Source organism: Octopus sinensis, linkage group LG4, assembly GCF_006345805.1.
Source record: "Octopus sinensis linkage group LG4, ASM634580v1, whole genome shotgun sequence".
In the NCBI taxonomy this organism is placed as follows: Eukaryota; Metazoa; Mollusca; class Cephalopoda; order Octopoda; family Octopodidae; genus Octopus; species Octopus sinensis.
In genome coordinates this window covers 21,306,384-21,329,597 of record NC_043000.1, presented here as the reverse complement: position 1 = coordinate 21,329,597, position 23,214 = coordinate 21,306,384, and the positions used below count along the sequence as shown (strand labels likewise).

General features: G+C 38.5%; 1 protein-coding gene across 1 annotated transcript in view; it reads left to right on the top strand.

Annotated features, from left to right (window-relative positions):
- Positions 1-1,585: 1,585 nt before the first annotated feature.
- Positions 1,586-23,214, top strand: part of LOC115210773 (translocon-associated protein subunit delta) — a 26,748-nt gene continuing 5,119 nt past the window's right edge. Inside the window, exons 1-5 of the mRNA XM_029779493.2 lie at positions 1,586-1,741; positions 7,373-7,491; positions 15,209-15,283; positions 16,309-16,398; positions 17,388-17,453. Coding sequence (XP_029635353.1) covers positions 1,666-1,741; positions 7,373-7,491; positions 15,209-15,283; positions 16,309-16,398; positions 17,388-17,453 — 426 coding nt within the window. The 5' untranslated portion in view covers positions 1,586-1,665. The remainder of the gene's footprint in view (positions 1,742-7,372; positions 7,492-15,208; positions 15,284-16,308; positions 16,399-17,387; positions 17,454-23,214) is intronic.

Genomic DNA, 23,214 nt, shown 5'->3' with positions numbered 1-23,214 from the left:
TGCTGTGAGGAAGTGGTTGCCCTTCAGGAGTTCTTTTATCTGTGGACCTATGAATATGCCCGGCTCATATGATTTTCGCAAAGGCCACTCTGATTGCACATAGTGCTTGTTAGTTGCACGGCTGTCCCATGGGCATAAAAAAGCAACAATATTTTGTGAACCCAGATTGCATTACCATCAACATTCCAATCACCTTTAAAGTCTCCACATATTTTCCAGCTGTAGTTTGTATACTTTAAGGCATTGAGGGGTACTTGCATGTTTTTGTAACAACCCTTCATGTGCATCGAATGTCCTATGGGAATGGATGGTTTCTTATTGTGTAGTAGTACTGCCTTGAGGCTTCTCTTAGATGAATCAATGAATAAGCGCCATTCAGCTGGAACATGCTCTTAGAACAAACAGCGAAATAACTCATCAGTGTTATTACTGAAACAAAGTGGTCCATCAACAGAGAAGCATGAAATCAGATCCCTATTTCTCTTCCTGAAATAAGTAATACAAACATCTTGCTTAAGCAAACACTTTTCTTCTAGGCGAGATGGTAATAGTTCAGCTTTATCCTTCGACAATGACAAGTTTCTAACTAAATCATTTAACTCTCCTTGAGAAAATTTCTGTGGTACGTCTTCATTTTCAATCGTGAAATCTGCATCCACTTCGGTGTCTTCCACAGTAGTAGTATTTTCTTCAGGAAATACATCTTCGTCAGACATCTGAACGTCATTTTCTGGTGGTATTGGAATAGGAAGATCATCATCGTTGTGTGATACTGGTCTTCTTGCTGATTCCAAGTTCGGATACACAATCTTATGCTTTGTCTTTACAGTAAACTCACAAACATTATCGTTGCAGAAATAACAGTCCAAGAAATGATCCTTTGGCTCTCTCCATATCATAGGCATTACAAACGGCATTGCTCTCTTCCTCTTATTTAGCCAATCCCTTAGTCCATTTGAACAAGCTGAGCAGATGATGTGCGGGACCCTTATCTTGATCCCCAAGAGAGCAGCCAAAATATAACTGGTAGATCTTCTTGATCTCACTTGTGATGGCACGTTGCTGGGTTTTGGTGGTAAATGAACCACAGACATGACAAAATATATCCGGACTGTTCTTGCAATGCCTTGATATTCTGAGTAGAATTTGATGATGATGATGATGATTTGGCACCTTAAACAGAAAGTAAAATTTATGAAAAGAAAAGCTTATGAAAACATAAAATTACAAAATGAATACAAATAGTTATAAAACAAAAATCAGAATTTACCTGTATAAGACGTTTACGTGTAGCGATACTGCTGATGGGAGTTATATACCTCTCTCTTATCTCATCCGAAAAACTGTGCCCGATAGAAGGAAACCGATTACATTTTTGAAATCTGCTGACAAAACTACATATAAAACACCATATAATATCCCTGATGAAAATTGGCTGTTGACTAGAGTAATTTGCTTTGCATTTGATAAATAAATACATAAATAAATACATAAATAAATACATAAATAAATAAACAAACAAACAAAGAAAGAAACAAACAAATAAATTAATATATTTTCAAGAGGAGACAATCTGATAAATCCACAGTTATCTACCCTGACTTGCCTGTAGTATTTGCTGTATAAAAGTGAAAAACCATTTGTTCCCCTTCCTTTCGCATCAAGATGGCTTCTCAACTTCCCTCAACGATGACCGTCTCAATCTTTTCTTTGCTTCTGCTTCTACCTTTATTCGCTTCAGGTTCGTTGAATTTATTTATTTACATATTAAGAGATATTTCTATTTAGAAAAAGGTAAAAAAAAAAAAAAAAGGGAATGATGATTATTTCATTACAGATTGTTTGAAAGTAAAACTGTCTTAACCAGACGATGATTGTTGACGTGGCGTTTTCTAAACTCCCTGAAATATTTGTTTGGTGGCAGCTGTCTGCTAGTTTCAAACATCGCTTAGGATGCGGGATTTATTGCCAATTTAATATAACATAAATCTAATTATAAGTGATCTCTGGCTGGAACATTTAGAATTTAATTTATCTTTACGCCTACAAATCAATGAAGATAACGTAACAGACTTAGAATAGCTTTTTAAATAATTGAATTTAAAAAATGGGGATGAAATGAGATTAAGCTTAGTGATCAGTTTTAATCTAGGTTTTTCGTCTTGGAAATTCTAATTTTTATAACCTGACTCAAATGTTTGTTATATTTTATTGATCCGATTTATATTAAAGCATTTTATTTCTCTAATATTCTGTAAAAAAATACTCGTATTTTAATTGCATATCTATATACTTGTGGTGCACATTAGCACTGTATACAATAATTTCATCATCATTATTATTATTATTATTATTATTGTTATTATTATTATATACAGGCCTCTGTGTGATTACTTAACCTACTATGAAGTATTTTACCATTGTGATTCTAATATTAAAAAAAAAAATTGTACTGATGATAAAAGGAAAAATATACTGATACGATATTTCGTTTTGGGATTTGGTTTGCAAGATTCTTTAAATGAGTTCGTGTGTTGAAGCATATTCTGTTGTGTCTGGGGAGAGTAATTTTCTTTTTATGTATATATTACATTGAATAAAAATTACACACATACATGCATACATGAAAATGTATGCATTCACACCTGTATGTATATCTGTAATTTTTGTTCGATCTAACATTATAGTTCCTTTTCAACCAATTTTGTCCAAGCTCGTGTATGAAATCGATTGGTTATAATGAACACACCCACTGTTGACAAATATACGGGTGCTTGTTTTTTCTGACTTATGGGTTCTTAGACGACTATATATATATATATAGGCAGATCTGGCGCAGAAAGATAGGAATCCGGTGAAAAAAAAATCGGAAAGGTCAGTATGTGTGTGTGTGGGGTGACTGTGCGCCAGGCCCGCCTATATATATATGTATATTACTGGTGTAGGCCGGTTTATAGGGTTACCCTGGGTTTCTCGCCATAGAGGGTACCTTCATAGCGTATCTTCAGACCCTAAGACTTGTTGGCCTATGGACTCTTTAAAATATGGAAGGGAAACGATAGATATAAAAAATGGAGATTATCTCCCACGTTTCCCCATCCATATTTTAAAGCGGCCATAAGCCAACAGTCTTAGGATCTACCTGTAAACCGGCCTTCACCAGTAATAAATATAGACTACTCTACTTCTTGGAGTGTGTTTCTTCTCTGGATTTATGTTTTTCTAAAAGAAAAAACAAAAACGATATATATATATATGTATATATATATATATATATATATATATATATATATATATATATACATACATACAAAACTTGCTTTTCTTCATTATGAATAATGTGTATTTCAGTCCTTGAATTATGTTTTTAAAAACAGTTGAGAACCCACTGCTCTACAATGGACATTAAATAATGTAGATCTGGATATCTATAAAGGAAGTTGGGATGGTCATAGTTAATATTGATGAGTTGATTGAGGGGAATTGTGTCGTACAGGAAATTTCTATTAATATGATGATTAATGAAAGTGCAATTAATTTTTTTGCATCGTTGGGATTATGCTGTAATGAACCCAATATGTTTGCAGAATTGTCACATATTGCTCTGTAGAGTTATGTATTGATGTGCTTAAAATAATAAAGAGTGAATTTATTCAATAAAATCACCATTTGCTTCAACCATGGCCTCCGGACAAATTCGGAATCTCCTGCAACTCTTTCGGGCAGTCTCCATGTTTAAGTTGGTGAATGTTGTCATAATCTTTGCCATCAGTTCATTTTTAGTATTACAAGGCGTTTTGTTGGTCTCATTCATATGTGCTACACACATTATAATCAAGGGGGTTGCAGTCTAGGGAGTTAGGTGGCCAGATATTAGGAGTGATGTGGTTGCAGAAATTTTCTGACAGCCATGACTGGGTTCACCTGCTTTTGTGGCACGGTGCTGAGTCCTGTTGCCAAAGATAGGTTCTTCCAGCAGCCACCCTCTTCACCCAGGGCAACACTACCTCCTCCATGTACTTGATGTAGGCCTTTGTGTTGAGTCTAAGGTCATGTGGGAAGATGAATGGGGGTATAATGTTGCCATCACTAGTGATCACTCCAAACACCATGACAAACTGGATGTTTGGCTTTTATCACTCTCAGTACATGTCCCCAGAATGATACCCAAACACTTTGAAATGTTCATATTGGAGCTTCTGACGTGAATGCCAAGCAGTACAGCATGTCATTTCCAAATTTCTAGTAGAGTGAATTGCTTCATGGTGCTGTTTTTCTCACAGATGGTGCCCAACTGACTTTACTATACTGTGTAGTTGACAAAATCAAAAACCATGCGCATGCGCAAAATTAAAAGTATAAAATGGCAACAGTTTACCTATTGCACCCTGTACATTCGCCACTGGATGGGGTGCTGGTCTGTCGCAGGGATACTCAATTTTACCAGCTCAGTGGACTGAAGCAATGTGAAATGAAGTGTTTTGCTCAAGAACACAATGCATTGCCCAGTCCAGGAACCAAAACCATGATCTTATGATCATGAGTCCAACACGCTAACCACTAAGCCATACTCTTCCACAGAGGAAGAGCAATAAATGAGGTAGGAAAGCCTGAGTGGATGTGGCAATTTTGTGGAGTAGAAGCCATTGTAGTAGCTGTTGAAAAGTAGAGAGAAGCTATATTTTGTCTGTGGGCCAGAGGTTGGGGCATATCTGTGAATGACTTTACCCCAATCATTTCAGTGACCTTTTCTGAATGGATTTAAATTGTCTTTGTGTACAGCAACAGCATTGTCCCAGATGTGGGAACAATACTCTGTTGTAGTCAGCAACTGAGCTATGTAGAGTGTTAATAATTGCTGGGAGATGAAGTCTGAGGTGCAGTCATTAAAGATTTCCCCTGATCCATTTCCCAAGGACTGGGATAAATGAAACTTGGCATAATTATTAGCCTTCTTTATAGCTACCACCAATGATGACACACTTCTCCCATTGCTTTATGCAGCTGTGAAGATCTCATCTGTAGAAATTGGCAGGTTGTTCTGGAGCCAAGACTTTATTATGGAAATAAGTTCATCATCATCCAAAATGTGCTTCCCCTTCAAAAAAAAAAAAAACTTCAGGTTGGAAAGAAGTGTAAGCCAGATGGTGCGAGGTCTGGAGAGTAAAGGGATGAGGAAGGATTTCATAGCCACTGGAGTGTGCTTTCATCTGGGCAGCGTAAGCATTGTGAACTGGGACATTGTCTTAGAGGAGGTGGACTCCTTTGGTCAGCATACTACGCCTCTCTGCTTTGATGGCATCCTGCAATTTATGCAGCAGAGCAGCATAATATGCCCCATTAATTGTGGTGCCCTTTGCCAGAAATTCTATCATCACTACTCCACACTGGTCCCAAAAGACTGAGCATCATCTTGCCTTCTGTAGATTGGACACGAGCCTTTTTTGGAGGTGGTGAGTTATCATGCTTCCATTGCTTCAACTGGACTTTAGTCTTAGGATCATAGTGACGGACCTATGTTTCATCCTGTGTGATAAGTCTACCAAAAAAGACCTCCTCGTTTTCTTGGCATATTGCCAAAAGAGCCTGGGAGCAATTGACTCGTTCCTGCTTTTGAAATGGTGTGAGCATCCAGGGAATCCATTGTGCAGACAATTTCTGCATGTGTCATGGAGGATTTTTTTTTCCCACAGACTCTACACTTATCTTCACTTCTTGGGCTAGTTGCTGAATAGTTATGTGGTGATTCTCCAATATGTCAGCTTCCACTTTATGGAAGGGCATAATGGTGGATTGTGGTCATCCAGGAATAGGAGTAGTTTTCATCAATGTCCGACCACATTTGAACTGGTGATGCCAGTGCTTAACTACGTCATATGATGGTGCATCATCACCAATAAGCTTCTTTCATCTCATTGAAAGTCTCTTTTGGTATACAACCTTTTAAATATAAGAACTTGATCACTGATCTGAACTGCCTCCCTTATAACACATTAGTTGACTTCAGCAGCTGTAAAAGACAAATGAATACTAGTGGAAATCCAAAAAAATACAATGTGACCTGTAGAGACATGGTTATACCTTCAATAACTGGAAGTGGGTCAGGGGAAATCTTTAACAAACACCCCTTGTATGTTCTGGCACTGAAGAGATGGACCACCCACCCTTTGGAATGTGGTATTAGCTATATTAAGTATATTTTTTTTACCAGAAGAGACCCTTGGTGTTAGTGGGGCCCAATTTTTGGAGCAATTGTGATAGCTCTACACTTTTTCTCTCCCTCTTCTCATTCCTTTTATGTCCTACAAAACTTTATTCCTGATGTTTTATTTAGTCCCTACTCTGAGTTGCAATCCTCTAGAATTATCTCTGCACATTTTTTTAAGCATACTGTACGTTATCTACATAAAAGACTTCATTATCCAATGTGTCTTCCCAATTTTTAAGATGGTTGTGTGATATGAGGGAGATTTGCCTGCTATTTCTCACAAGTTGAACAATTATACAGAATAGTTTAGTTTAGCTTATATTTCCCCTACTGGAACCAACATGTTAAACATTGCTTGAGGAAGTAAAAGTTGTAACAAGGGTCATTTACCATCATTCTATGCATTTCATAAGTATGTTGATGGGTTTCACTCTGAGCTCTAATTTTTTCATAGTGAACATTCTAGCCACCTCAGACATTTAGTGAAGAATGCCCTTAGAGAAACCAAGCTGAAATGAAAGGGAGGTGATGTGCTACTGCAATACTGATGAAGCTTGAGAAATCTAGAGGCATTGTCCTTTCAAGGGCTAAACAATTAATAAAAAGAGAAATTTCTCATTAATTAACAGAGTTAATCCTCCTCTGTTCTTTTGTTAATCCCATATTAAAATATTATCATGATCATCATTTTGTGTCTGTTTTTCATGGTGGCAAGGGCTGGATGGTTCAGCAAGATCCAGTGAATTGGAGGACCACATCTTGCTCCAATATCTTAGTTTCATCATGGTTTCTATGACCGGATGCCCTTTGGAACCACTTTACAGTGTATACTGGGTGCATTTTTTTGTGGCATCAACAGTACAGAGGTTGTCTTGCTGTCAGTAAGACCAAAGATTCCTCTCAAGCCCTACAGTATTGCTGTTCACTTCAATTTACCAATCACTTACAGAGTGTCCTGAGTACATTTTGTGACACCAACATTTCTGGGGTCTCCTTGCAACCCGAAAGACAAAAGAAAGTTTCCATGATGAATAAAATGAAAATTAGATTCTTTGCCAGATTACACATTTGTGTTTAGCTTTATTTATTGATTACATAGCCACAATTTTGTTCTTTATATTGTTTTTTTTCTACAACTTTTATTACGTATTTTGTCTTTTGTAGGGGATACATGTCTTGGACCAACAGTCACTCCTCAAGTGTACACAACTCCTGAGGCAACAACTTCCTCAGAAACCATTTTCATTGTACAGTTCTCATTGACTTGTAAAAATGATTTGACAGTAAGTTTTATTTGTATGCATCTACTAAAATTATTGACTAAATATTATATGAATCCATTATAGACTTTGCTGCCCAGAGCTATCAAAATCTATGCTTCTGGCATCCGTGCTGGTGACATGTAAAAAGCACCAATCGATCGTGGCCATTGCCAGCCTCCTCTGGCACCTGTGCTGGTGGCATGTAAAAAGTACCTACTACACTCACGGAGTGGTTGGTGTTAGGAAGGGCATCAAGCTGTAGAAACACTGCCAGATCAGACTGGAGCCTGGTGCAGCCTCCTGGATTCCCAGACTCCGGTCAAACCATCCAACCCATTTTAGCATGGAAGACGGATGTTAAATGATGATGATGATGATGATGGTGTTAATACTGTTCCTTTGCTTTTATGTATAACAATATCAGCTTAATATTGGATATATCAACCAGTCATCAATTATCCAAAACAGCTGTAAAGATGAGGCTTGATTCACCATCATTATCATCATCATCGTTTAACATCTGCCTCCTTTGCTGCCATGGGTGGGACAGTTTGACAGGAGCCGGCCAAGCAGAAGCCTGCACCAGACTTTGACTGTTTTGGCAGGATTTTTATAGCTGGATGCTCTTCCTAACACTAACCACTCAGCAGAGTGGACTTAGTGCTTTTTACATGGCACGAGCACAAGTGAGGTCAGTTTTGACAAGGTTTTTACAGCTGGATGCCCTTCCTAACGTCAACCACTTTACAGTGTGGACGGGATGTTTTTAAAGTGGCACCTGCACTGATAGGGTCATCAAGTAACCTGCAAGACAAAAATCTTTTGAGAGGGGAGGGGGCATTGGAGGAGGTGATCTCATATCAGATGATGAAAGGTTATAGTGAGACAGAGAGACAGAAACAGGTGTCTTGCTGTAGAGGAGGTACAAGATTACCTGGCCAGAGAGAAAGAAGGAATGAGGACAGAAACAAGTGTGCTACTGTAAAGGAAATACATGGTTATCCAACCTGAGGGAAGTGCAGGAGAAGGGGAGAGAGAGAGAGAGAGAGTGAGAGATAGCAGGATAGAGATGGTGGCAAAGTGCCAGGTATACTCACAAAGGACGGGGATCAGAATAAAAATGGGATGGTTAAGTAAAGGCAGAGAGAGAGATATAGATGGTGGCAAGTTCTTTGAGGTTCGAAGGGCATAATATAAGAGGCAGGATATTGCCAAAGAAGCGTGATTAGAGAGTGGGGAGGAAAAGTAAGTGGTGAAAACCTGGGTATATAGAGTAGGGGGTTTGGCTACCGAATAGCAACGATATAGAAAAACTGGGCTGTGAGGACAGGATTGGGGAGTGAGAGGTTGGTATAGTGGGAAGCACTCCATCGGTTACAATGATGAGGGTTCCGGTTGATCCGAATCAACGGAACAGCCTGCTCATGAAATTAACATGTAAGTGGCTGAGCACTCGACAGACACGTGCACCCTTAATGTAGTTCTCGGGGATATTCAGCGTGACACAGAGAGTGACAAGGCCAGTCCCTTGAAATACAGGTACAACAGAAACAGGAAGTAAGAGTGAGAGAAAGTTGTGGTGAAAGAGTACAGCAGGGATCACCACCATCCTCTGCCGGAGCCTCGTGGAGCTTTTAGGTGTTTTCGATCAATAAACACTCACAACGCCCGGTCTGGGAATCGAAACCGCGATCCTATGACCGCGAGTCCGCTGCCCTAACCACTGGGCCATTGCGCCTCCATGGTTGGTATAGTGCATACTGGAGGAAATGTGAGGAAGAGAAGAGATGCAGATTGGTTTGTTGAGGTAGGGTGTGTGAAAAGTTTTCTTGTTACATGTGGGTGGCACATACAGATTGAGGGCTAATGGATAGCAATGATGTAGAGAGAGGGCCAAGAGGACAGGATTGGGGATGGGGAGGTAAGCATAGTGCATGAAGTGGAAAAGTGAGGAAGAGAAGAGTTGTAGTTTGGTTTGTTGTGGTAGGATGTGTGACAAGTTTTCTTATGTGTAAGTGGGACACGGTTCTAGGACAGTTGCGTACTGGGCATTTGCATCCCAGACAATTGCATCCCTGGACAGTTGTGTCCTTGTATTATTTTGAAATTTTATTTATCTTTTTTTCAGGTGTATATTTTGTTTATTTGGAACAGTTGATTATCAAAGCTAATTGTAAATAAACACATTTACTAAATCTAAACAAGAGAATAGGTAATAAATAATAAAAAAAGGAATAAAAGAAATAAAGGAGTTCAAAATTTACAAGTTTATTTTTGATAAAAAAATTGAAACAGATTAACATTCTTACAAAACATTTCAAGATTTAAAATTTATTGTAATTTCACAAATAAACCAAAAGGTATGAATGTTGTGAGCTATTCCTTTCAAGAAATTTATCTTGTTTTCAGGAGTATACTTATCTAATAATGCCATGATTCTCTTAGATGCAGTTTTACTTTTTGTTGTACTAGAATTCCTCTTTCACAGTCCCTATTTTTCTTTAAGGCAATAGCCACCTCCTTTTTCAGTGTCTCAATCAATTTCCAAATTGAAGGGTGTTAACATGATAAAGAATATTGCAAAGCATTGTGCAATCTTAAGCTGTTATTAGATCTAGGCAACTGACTTATAACCCTTTCTTGAACATTCCAAGACTCTATAGAAAAAATTGATTCCATCCTTATCCCTTTCTGGCTTCTTGCTTGGTCAGTGTATGCCGTTTCAAAATAGGCAGTAAATTCTGGAGTCAAATCACAGTCATCGGACAAGTCAATAAAAGGAAGAAATGATAATGTGGAAAAACATTTAATTTTCAAATTGAATACTTCATCTTCTCTGTACCATTGTCTTAATCCTAGGTCACAGATTGTGTTAAAAATAGACTTAAGATAAATGAAAGAGACATGAACTTATTGTTACTTCTGGAAATCATGATCGTTTAATGTCCGCTTTCCATGCTAGCATGGGTTGGACGATTTGACTAAGGTCTAGCAAACCAGATGGCTGCACCAGGCTCCAATCTAATCTGGCAGAGTTTCTACAGCTGGATGCCTTTCCTAGCGCCAACCACTCCGAAACTTTTCTACAAAACCTTTCTGAGCTCCTATTTCAAAGTTAGTCAGAAAAGATTTTGGATTAAGTTACGGTTTGGGTTGCAACAAATATGTGAATAGATGAACATATTTCCTTTGTCTTACTTGGAATAAGGGCAAAAACTCTGGGAATACTAAATGTACCTTCTTGGATGTGGGTACAATAGAGCTGATAATATATTGATGGACTGATTTTAAAGGTACCATCTGCTGCCCAGTTAGTGAAATTTATCAAATTTTCTAAGCCATCTTCCATTGCAAATATTAGTATTCTATTCTCATCATTGATGCCAGAATCAAATGCAAGGAATTTCTCTCCAGTTGTAAGAAAACAATAGGATTCCGGTGTCTTGAAATTATTTCTTTGCTGTGGAATTGGTGCGTTTTTGTGCTTTTTGTCTCCATCGATGTACATTTCTTCCCATTGATGATAAAGAGGGCATGTGGGTAATTGAAAACTGATCTTCATTAGTAATCATAGATCCAATAAGACTTCTTGCTGGTCCACATACTGAAATTGAAGTAGTTTTTAACTCGGACATAACTTCTTGTGGTCTGACTTTGGCAGCTGAGGATCCATGGTTATGTTCATTACATTGTGTCATGACTGAGTCATTCACTGTACTTTTTCTTGCTTCGCAAGATCACTCTACATGTCTCTAGTATGTTTTTGTTTCATCAGCATTTTTCTCATGATAGTGGTAGCTGTAACTTTCCTCGTCAACAAATATCTTTCCACCAGTGTTAGATTTTCTAAACTTAGCCATGGGTTTCAAATAAAACTTTGGGCAAGTGTCTTTTACTATAGCCTCGGGTGACCAAAGCCTTGTGAGTGGATTTGGTTTACAGAAACTGAAAGAAGCCCGTCATATATGTGTATATATGTGTGTGTATATGTTTGTGTGCCTGTTTGTCCCCCTCAACATCGCTTGACAACTGATGCTGGTATGTTTACATCCCCGTAACTTAGGGGTTCAGCAAAAGAGGCCGATAGCACAAGTACTAGGCTTCCAAAGAATAAGTCCTGAGGTCGATTTGCTCGACTAAAGGCGGTGCTCCAGCATGGCCACAATCAAATGACTGAAACAAGTAAAAGAGTAAAAGAGAGTAAAGAGTAATGTATTAGACGTTCACAGTTCACACTGCTTGATTTAATTAAAATTGCTAGCTTAAATTTCTTTTGCTTTAACAAAGAACATACCGTTTGTGTTGGTGTGTAATTATGGTAACTATGTATTTGATTAACGAGCTGTAATGAGCAACTGTTGGAAAGTATACTTCTGAAAAAAATAAGTGTATTTAGAGAAAGTAAACATGTAAAACATTTTTTTTTTATGATAAAAATATTACCCGAGGTACACATTTGTTCAGGGATGCAATTGTCTGGTACACAGGGATGCAAATGTCCAGTATGCAACTGACCTTCTACTGGTGGGACACACAGCACTTCTAGAACTCAATTTTGCTGATGTGGATAGGTCTTCTCAAGAATCTCATATCACCAGACATCTCGGTCCATTGTCATTTCCTCTGTGAGGCCCAACATCCTGAGATCGGTCCTTACCACTTCATCCCATGTCTTCCTGGGTCTTCCTCTTCAGCAGGTACCATCCACTTTCAGTGATCAGCACTTTATGCAGCCGTCCTTATTCGTATGCATCACGTGTCTTCACCAATGTAGCCTTCTCTCTTGCATGCTACATTTTATTCCTCTTATGCCCAACTTTTTCTCAATACATTTGCACTTTGTCGTACATGCACACTGATGTTGCATATCCAACAGAGCATATCCAAATGCATTCTTTTCCCTCCAGTCTATGCATGTCTTCTGTATTCAGAGCCCATGTCTCACTACCATGAAGTATAGCTGTTTGCACACAAGCATTATACAGTCCACCTTTCACTCTGAGAGGGAGTCCTTTTGCTGCTGACAGAGGTAGTAGCTCTCTGAACTTCCTCCACTCTAGAAACAATACTTTCAGAGCTAATTTGGTCACCTAGGTAACAGAAACTATCTACAACTTCAAGCGAGCCTCCTGGGCATTTGAGAGAATCTAAGTCCCATGTACTCTTAGCGCTTATTGTTCCTGCACATCTGCCACATACAAAGACGTCTTTATCTGTTAATCTACCTGTGACTCCACTGCACCTCTTATGTGTCTATACTTTACATTGGGTGCAGCAAATGGAATTTTTTCAACATGCAAATTTTCATGTAAATACGTTCTTTATACATGTTGTTATTTTTCTGTCTTTCTACTCATATATATGTACATGCATTTGAATCTGGAAGGGCATCCAGCCATAGAAGCATTGCCAGATCAGACTGGGCTTGGTGCAGCCTTCTGGCCTCCCAGACCCCAGTTGAGCCGTCCAACCCATGCTAGCATGGAAAGCGGACGCTAAATGATGATGATGATGATGATGAAACACAGTTATTTCAAGATATTTCTTTGTGATGTCAACCTTTGGATTAAATTTAATTCATAAGTCAAAATAATCTCTCCACAGTGTATGATGTCAAATATTTCAAAGAATTAGAGGAACCACAAGAGAATATTTTGAAATATCTCAGTTGTGTTTACAGATTCAAAATGATTACTTCAGATGAGCTATTGAATTAGCAAAGGCAAAATATCTTTGTTAAAATATTAAATCTACAATACACACACACACACACATGCGTGCGTACGTGCGTATCATGTCGCATCATTATCATTCAATGTCCATGTTCTGTGATGGCATGGGTTCGATGATTTGACAGGATCTAATGGGTCCAAGGACTACTTAGTGCTCCAGTATCTACTTTGACAAGGTTTCTATGACTTGGCGCCCTTCCTAATGACAACCACTTTACAATGTTTTTTTTTTGTGTGTCACTGACACTATTGAGGTTGCCTTGTAGCTCACACATCTACAAAACCCAAGGAGTGGGGAGTGTGTCTTTATGTTAGATGAAGGGTGGGTAAAGTATTTGAGAAAAGGTTTAATTAGAGCAGGTACTTGTAGGGGAGCTACATGGCTACTTGCATTTAGAAGAGAGAATGACAATAAATTGGTGGTATCTCCAATGAGATTCATAGTGGTGATGGGGTGTCCAGGTGGAACCTCAGGGTATGGGGATGAGTAGTAATGAATGGGAGAGAGAAGCTTGGAGTGTGTGTGAGTAGGGGTTTGTAAGAGTGTATGGTGGGGGAAGAGATAGGGAAATGGGATAGTGGGAGGTGAGCAACATCTATACAAATTGGATAGGGTTGAAGGGCGAATGGAGGGAGTGAGGGATACAAGGGTGGGAGATGGCCATTGGTGCACAAGTCAGGGAAGGGAGAAGGATCTTAGCAGTAGGCACAGAAGTGGCTGTGTGGTAAGTAGCTTACTTACCAACCACATGGTTCCAGGTTCATTCCCACTGTGTGGCACCTTGGGCAAGTGTTTTCTACTGTAGAATTGGGCCGACCAAAGCCTTGTGAGTGGATTTTGTAGACGGAAACTGAAAGAAGCCTGTCATATATATGTATATATATATATATATATATATATGTATGTATATATATGTATGTATGTGTGTGTGTATGTTTGGGTGTCTGTTTGACCCCCTCAACATCGCTTGACAACCGGTGGTGGTGTGTTTACATCCCCGTAACTTAGCGGTTCAGCAAAAGAGACCGATAAAATAAGTACTAGGCTTCCAAAGAATAAGTCCTGGCGTTGATTTGCTCAACTAAAGTTGATGCTCCAGTATGGCCACAGTCAAATGACTGAAACAAGTAAAAAAGTAGGATAATGATGATGCAGTTGATGGTAGGAGGAGGGAGATGACCTCTTTGAATACGCTGTTGTTATTTAATGAGAAATGGTTGTTGTTGACGTCTATAGTAAGTGAGCTTTGATGGAACAAATTTACAAAGGCTTTCCAGCATTTTATTGGAAGTATCTTGGATGACATTATTTAATGTGCCCCGACGGCCTGCTGTGCTAACCTTGGATCGTAGGGCGACCTGCTGTGCTTGAGGAGACCTATTGAGTCAAGTACATCAAAATAAAAATCAAATGGAAATTGTGGTTGTGATACCTATGCTGGTGGCAAGTAAAAAGCACCATCCGAACGTGGCCGATGCCAGCGCTGCATTGACTGGCTTCTGTGCTGGTGGCATGTAAAAAGCACCAACTGATCGTGGCCATTGCCAGCCTCCCCTGGCACCTGTGCCGGTGGCACGTAAAAAGCACCCACTACATTCACGGAGTGGTTGGCATTAGGAAGGGCATCCAGCTGTAGAAACACTGCCAGATCAAACAGGAGCCTGGTGCAGCGTGCTGGCTTCCCAGACCCCGGTTGAACTGTCCAACCCATGCTAGCATGGAAAAATGGACATTGAACGATGATGATGATGTAGTAAAGTGTAATTCAAAGTTTCAGTTGCTATTCCTAGTTTTTGAGCAACCACATACAGACTTCTCCATTGTGCATTGGTTGCACATCCTCCTATTTCATAATTCTTGATCTTTCCACAATTGGTATAACTGTCTTCATACATTCTTTATATTTTGAATTGGCTGTAGGCTCTTGTCAACTTTTCAGATTAAGTTTGTATTACGATGTGAAAATGGAACTCATTGATCAGATATGAATATTATTTTATTGTAGAACATTAATCTGTATGCTGACATTAATGGTAAACCAGTTCCTGCTACGAAAACCACTATAGCTAACCAATATCAGGTAAATTATCTATTTTTTTGTAAATATTCATGTCTAGCTCATTGCATGTTTGATGCTTGACTTTTTTATTGAGTGATACTGAAATTAGCATCAATTAATTATGTTTAGGAAAGTAGAAATCAAAATATTATTGTTAGCTCTTAACTTTGTGCCATTATGTAAATGAGCTGTTTACATTTTGATAAGGAACCTTCTATTTATTATCTTCAACAGATGAAGGTTGAGTGAATCCTGATGAATTGTTAAACATCAACAAAACTAGCTAATTTTGGTCCTCATCCCAAGCTACCAAATAAAGACCCTCATGGGCCAAATTTCTGTGACACTAATATTATATGAATGAGACTCTATACTTGTTTATTGATAACTGACACTGTATTGCTACTCAAATAATGTATGCTCTGTAGCATTTAGTTTCTTCCCTTTAGTTTTAAACCTTATCATGGTTCATTTTTATTTAGCATGTTCCTCCTGGGAGCAGGTAGGAAAATAAATATCAATAATAATCTAGAGCAGATCCAATCAATTATACATTATCATTTAGGTGATGTAAAGGTGGGTTTTTTTTCATGGAGCAAGAGTTGAGATTCCATGTGTGTGTGTTTGTGTGTGTGTGTGTGTGTGTGTGTTTGTACATGCATGTGTGTTTTTGTTAGAAGACAGAGAGTGACAAAAAGAGAGAGAGAGAGAGACTAGGAAGAGTGCTGCGTTTTAACTCTTTAGCATTTAAACTGGCCATATCCACCCCAAAAATTCCAAACAGTCTATGTTCAAACTGGCCAAATGATGCCTCTCACACCTAGCCTGTAATGTCATTCAAAATATAAGCAGTCACATCCTTGAAATCTCAAAGTTACAAAGTAATACATGTTGAATTTTAGAATATGTGAATAAATAAGCATTACATTTGACAAAGTAATCTGAATGCTAAAGAGTTAAGGAGCAAAAAACCCTGATTGAGATAGTTTCAGATAACACAGGGTACAATTGGGTCTTTTTTTTACTACTGTTTTTCTTCTTCATAGGTAACATTTAGTGACAGTCATAGCCAGCTTCCAGCAGGTACATATGTGGCTAAATTCTATGATGAAGAAGGTTACTCTGCTCTCAGAAAGGTAAATGAAATATTTTCATATTCAAAAGTTTAGTCTTTGTCATTGTGTTTCTCGTTTTTCCTTCCTCTAAAATAATACTGTATATATTTTGAAATATATTTTGTTTAATGTGCGCCACTAATTTTGGATCACAAAATCATGCAAAAAGCATTTTATGTATAATATGCATTGACTTGTGCTTGAGGAGACCTATTGAGTCAAGTACATCAAAATAAAAATCAAATGGAAATTGTAGCTGTGATACCCGTGCTGTTGGCACGTAAAAAGCACCATCTGAATGCCAGCGCCGCCTTGACTGGCTTTCGTGCTGGTGGCACGTAAAAAGCACCAACCAATCATGGCCGTTGCCAGCCTCCCCTGGAACCTGTGCCAGTAGCACGTAAAATGCACCCTCTACACTCACGGAGTGCTTGGTGTTAGAAAGGGCATCCAGCTGTAGAAACCTTGCCAGATCATATTGGAGCCTGGTGCAGCCTGCTGGCTTGCCAGTCCTCAGTCAAACCATCCAACCCATGCTAGCGTGGGCTGCCAGCATGAAAAATGGACGTTAAATGATGATGATAATGAAAGGCCTAACAATTTTTAGAAAATCGTAGAAATTATGGAATTACAAAATAAGTTTGCTTTACTAAAAGGGTGAAGAGAATTCATAAATGGAAACAAAGAGAACAACTGATTTATGAATTTTGAAAATTAAAACTCATCTGTATTGATGCTAGAAATACGCACTCTAGCAATAAGTGAATTGATATAAATTCTGAATAAGTAAGCAGCTCTTGGTTATGAGCAAGTGAATGGTGTGGGGAGTTTTAGAACTTATTGAAAGATGTATCTGAGAAAGTGTTGTAAATTACCAGAAATTTATGAAAATCATGGAAAATCTTTGGAAAAATGACAGAGTAAAAGGAAATGTCTATTATTTGATATTTGAACCAAAATATATTTTAAGTAAACCATGCCCGTGATTTCTTTTATTTGGTATTATTCAGGCTCAGAGAAATAATGAGGACATTGAGAGTATTAAACCAATCTTCACCATTGATATTGACCATCGCGTAAGTATAATTTAATACTCTTTTACTTGTTTCAGTCATTTGACTGTGGCCATGCTGGAGCAGCGCCTTTAGTTGAGCAAACCCACTCCAGGACATATTCTTTGTAAGCCTAGTACTTATACTATCGGTCTCTTTTGCTGAACAGCTAAGTTATGGGGACGTAAACACACCAGCAATGGTTGTTAAGTAATGTTGGATGGGGGACAAAACAGACACACACACATACACACACACACACACACACACACACACACACACACACACACACACATATATATATATATATATATATATACACGACAGGCTTCTTTTAGTTTTCGTCTACCAAATCCACTCACAAAGCTTTGGTCGGCCCGAAGCTATAGTAGAAGACACTTGCCCAAGGTGTCATGCAGTGGAACTGAACCTGGAACCATGTGGTTCGTAAGCAAGCTACTTACCATACAGCCACTCCTGCGCCTATTACATATAAAACATACAAATATTCATATACAGTTTTATATGTGTCTCGTTGATGGAAGATTAAAAAAAATTATTGAATAAGCTGTGGTCTGCAACTTGTTGAGGAGGAGAGTAACTCTGAATAAGAACCAACTCAGACTGTGATGATCAGTCAAAATTAGGATTGAAAAGAGGACAAAAAGAAATGATGATAATCTTCTCAAATGATGAGGTAAAATCTGACATGGGGAAAGATAGGCCTTGAGAGATTGTAGAGATACTGAGTATAAGAGGTAAGATGGAATGGAGCCTCAGCTAGCCTCTTCAGAAAGCAATGCATACACAAATTCTTCCAGATGGTATCAGTGCTGAAGTGAGTGGAGTAAACTTTTTTTTTTTTTTATGTAGAGAAAATTGGACAAAGTAATTGAGATAGTGAAAGTATGTGATTAATTGTTGGCAAATAATGGACAACATAAAAGCATCTTTTTTTTATCTCTCTACATTTTATGATGATCAGGACTGACAGGCAAGCAAAAGGACCATGTTTGTGTGTGTCCCTCTTGTAGACTACATCATCATCATCGTTTAATGTCCGCTTTCCATGCCAGCATGGGTTGGACGATTTTGACTGAGGGCTGGCGAACCAGATGGTTGTACCAGGCTCCAATCTTGATTTGGCAGAGTTTCTACAGTTGGATGCCCTTCCTAACACCAACCACTCTGAGAGTGTACCTTATAAATTACAGTGACCTTGTTATCACTGCTGATGACTTTGATGGACATGATGGGCAACACCATGATGGCTATTCCAGGCAGACACGAAAGCCAAATAGACTTCATACTACTTGGGAAAGAGAATATGTTACTAGTTGCAAATATTGGATAGAAACGTTAACGCACCGAGTGAAATGCTTAGTGGTATTTCGTCTGCCACTACGTTCTGAGTTCAAATTCTGCCGAGGTCGACTTTGCTTTTCATCCTTTCGGGGTCGATTAAATAAGTACCAGTTATGCACTTGGGTCGATATAATCAACTTAATCCATTTGTCTGTCCTTGTTTGTCCCCTTTGTGTTTAGTCCCTTGTGGGTAGTAAGGAAGTAGATATTTCATCTGCCGCTACATTCTGAGTTCAAATCTGCCGAGGTCGACTTTGCCTTTCATTCTTTCAGGGTCGATTAAATAAGTACCAGTTATGCACTGGGGTCGATGTAATTGACTTAATCCATTTGTCTGTCCTTGTTTGTCCCCTCTGTGTTTAGCCCCTTGTGGGTAGTAAAAAAATAGGTATTTCGTCTGCCGCTACATTCTGAGTTTAAATTCTGCCGAGGTCGACTTCGCCTTTCATTCTTTCGGGGGTCGATTAAATAAGTACCAGTTACGCACTGGGGTCGATATAATCGACTTAATCCGTTTGTCTGTCCTTGTTTGTCCTCTCTGTGTTTAGCCCCTTGTGGGTAGTAAAGAAATAGGATATTTTCCCAATGAAGAACAAACATATCACTCAACACAGACTGGGGATCAATTAACTTATTGGAGCAAGATGAATTTAGGGATGCAAGATAATCTGAAGGAGGAAGGCATGGAAGCTGAGATTCCCTTGATTGGATGTAGATACAAATAAGTGTATGAGGAAAAGAAAGAGTAAATAAATAGAGAGTTACAACAGGGTAACTAGGAGTGGACAAAATGCAGGGAGACTATTACTTCTAAGATAAGGAGATTCTCTGCTAGTGAAAGGCAGATTGTATCTTTGTGTAAGATGTTTTGTGGTGTACAGTAGGGAAACACAAACACTGAAGGTAGATGTGTGAAGGCTTGAAAATTATGAAGGAAAAAATGCTCTACAAGCTGTGTGATGTTAATGTAATGACAATGGTAGAACATAATTAAACTGAGTAAAATGGAGTATAAGAGAAATCAGATGTAGTACTGTATGAAGAAAGATTGAACTGTCCTGGACATGTGAATGTCTGGAGAATAGCATGTGAGTAAAGAAGAGTCGAGGGGGGTCTAAGTGGAAGGAACCTGCAGAAGATAAAGAGTGAGGAAAGTCATGGGAAGAAGGGGTTGATACTGGTCCCAAGAAGGATCAGATGATGAAGATGACAATGGTCCACATCAGCCAAAATTCATGTAAGCTTTAGAAAAGTGGGTGTAAAATCATGAAGATGTCTTATGTATTGTTCAAGGGGAAATAAAATTCTGTAAAATGAAAGGAAACGTTTAGTTAATATTTTTTTGCTATTGTATAAGTAAAGTTTCACGAGTGTAAAAATTTGAATCCATGTTGACATTCAGAAATTATCTTGCTTTGTAATTGTAAACGTTAAAGAAGCCTCGAGTTATTTCCCTTGAATAGATATGTACGTTTATCAGTTAACTAGCAGTATCGCCCGGCATTGCTCGGGTTTGTTTCGACCCTTTAGAATTGGAATTTTTGAAAAGTAAAAATTTTGCATTATGTAGCTTGTTATTCTCTCTAAGTGAACATTTTTCTGGTTGAAATACACCGAAAGGTGGCGACACAGCAGTCAAAAAATCGTAAAAAATAGGGATTTTCATAGAAAAAAAGCACCTTTTTGATGTAAATAATTTTTGCTGTTACCATGGTCCGATTTGAATTTATTCTTCTACAGAAGGAAGAGCAAGCCTTCTTCTATCATTCTCTCAATTTTGGTCAACTTGCGCCACAGGGTCTTGGAGGAGATAGTGTTAGTTGAACGCTGCCAATCCTGCCATACACAGACAACTTCAGCTTTATATATATACTAGCAGTATCGCCCGGCGTTGCTCAGGTTTGTAAGGGAAATAACTATAAAGCATTTGTAGAGAGTTATAGCCAAAAAATAGCAAAAAAATGGAAAAAAATGAGGGTAAATTTTTTTGAGAGTTAAAAAAGGTGGAGTTGCGTCCCCTAGACAGTTTGTGGTTTGTGTTTCTGATTCTCGACCCCATGTCGAATTTAGCGATATTTTTCAGAACTGGGTGAACTTTTCAAAATTTTCGCTGCGTTAGTTTTGAATTATGACATTGGGCTATGTGTGTGTCAAGTTTCATCAGAATCGGTTGAAAGCCGTGGTCAGGGTGAGGGTACAAGCAAACAGACACACAGAAACACGCACAGACAAACTGCCGTTTATATAGAGAGAGATAGAGATTTGGTCGCACAGTAATAAAACTTCATCATCATTTAACGTCCGCTTTCTCAGCTGGCATGGGTTGGAGTGCTTGACAGGAGCTGGCAAGGCCAGAAGCTGCTCTGGGTTCTATTGTCTGTTTTGGCTTGATTTCTACTGCTGGATATCCTTAATGCCAACCACTTTGCAGAGTGTACTGGTGCTTTTTACATGGTACCATCATCAGTGCCTTTTACTTTTATAGGGGACCAGCAGCAGTGCTTTTCACAGTACTTATGAGCTTAGTATATAAAATACAGTTCTGTATGTAAGAAATTTCTGTTGTGAAAATGACAACATTTTCTTCTTGATTTCTCTAGTTTATATTTCTCTATTTAAGAGGAAATAAAAGATTAAACTGATTTTTACAATTACAGTCAAAACATGGCTTTGAAGTATGCACTTTTATATACAATGTATTAAAAAAGATTTGTTTTCGGTCAACCTGATGGCAGAACTCTTCCTGTTCCAATAGGTCAGGGTAGACTGATTTGATCTGCATTACTAGAAGCAGTAATAGGTATACGGTATGTTCTTGTGTACATGTTTGGTATTTACACTGACACAACACACACACTGTGACACAAATGGTTCCACTATGTTGAGGACCATTTAAAGATACCGTAAATCCTCGAGTATAGTCTGCCCTTGAGTATAATACGCAGGGGGCTATACCTCTGAAAAACCTAAACCTTGTATATAATACGTACCCCTTCTCTAACTTGAGTCAGGGAGGTCTATATAACATCCTTGGTTTGTAAAAATGTATATGGTAACGTCCTTTATTATTATTGTATATATAACATAATGCAAACGTGTAGCTTTTTTGTGCATTTTGTTTGCAGAAAATAAAGAAATAACAGTAATAATGTTTAATAAATGTTGCTTACTGCAAGTTATGGATGATTTAAGGTATTTTCGCACCTGACATCACAAAATGTGTGTGAATAAACATTTCCGGACAGCAAATAGAGACTCGGAAATTGCTTAGAAAATAATTTTCATTTTCAACCTCATATATAGTATGCACTAGGGATTTTGACCTTTAAATTTTGGGGAAAAAAATGCGGATTGTACTCGAGGATTTATGGTATTTGTAGAAGTAGCGGTGTCTGCCAGATTGTGTGTGTGTGTGTGTGTATTTGCGGATATATGTGCTTTAATTGTACAAGGTATGGGTATATATTTGTGTCATTAAGCAGTTTGGTGTTTAGTGAACAAATTCCAAAGCAAGTAGCATTTTTCACCTGGAACTACAATGCAAAAAGCAAAGGAGTCGTGGAGTTGGCAGTGAAGTATATGTTGCTGTGGATGGATGTATTTATTGTTCTGATAATTCCGGGTGTATGTATTTACATGTATTACTATGTCCATGTAAGTGCCTCTGTGTGAGTGCTTGCTTCTTGATGTGTGTGTGTGTGTGAGTGGCTGTGTGGTAAGAAGTTTGCTTTGCAGCCATATGGTTCCGAGTTCAGTCCCATTGTGTAGTACCTTAGGCAAATGTCTTTTACTATAGCCTTGGGCCAACCAAAGCTTGTGAGTGGATTTGGTTGATGTAAACTGAAACAAGCCTGTTGTGTGTGTGTGTGTGTGTGCATATATATATATATATATATATGTATGTATTATAAGCACAGGAGTGGCTGTTTGGTAATTAGCTTGCTTACCAACTACATGGTTCCGGGTTCAGTCCCACTGTGTGGCACCTTGGGCAAGTGTCTTCTACTATAGCCTCGGGCCAACCAAAGCCATGTGAGTGTATTTGGTAGATGGAAACTGAAAGAAGCCCATTGTGTATGCATATATATATATATATATATATATATATATATATGTTTGTGTGTCTGTGTTTGTTCCCCCACCATCGCTTGACAACCGATGCTGGTGTGTTTATGTCCCTGTAACTTAGCAGTTCAGCAAAACATACTGATAGAATAAGTACTAGGCTTACAAAGAATAAGTCCTGGGGGGCGGTTTGCTCACCTAAAAGGCAGTGCTCCTGCATGGCCGCAATCAAATGAGAAACCAGTAAAAGAATAAAAGGAGAAAAGAATGTAAATAACAAGGGTGGATTGTTAGCAATTTTTCGACCGAAAGGCAAAAGTACTAAGCTACGCTTAGGGAGCTCGCTTCCCCTGTC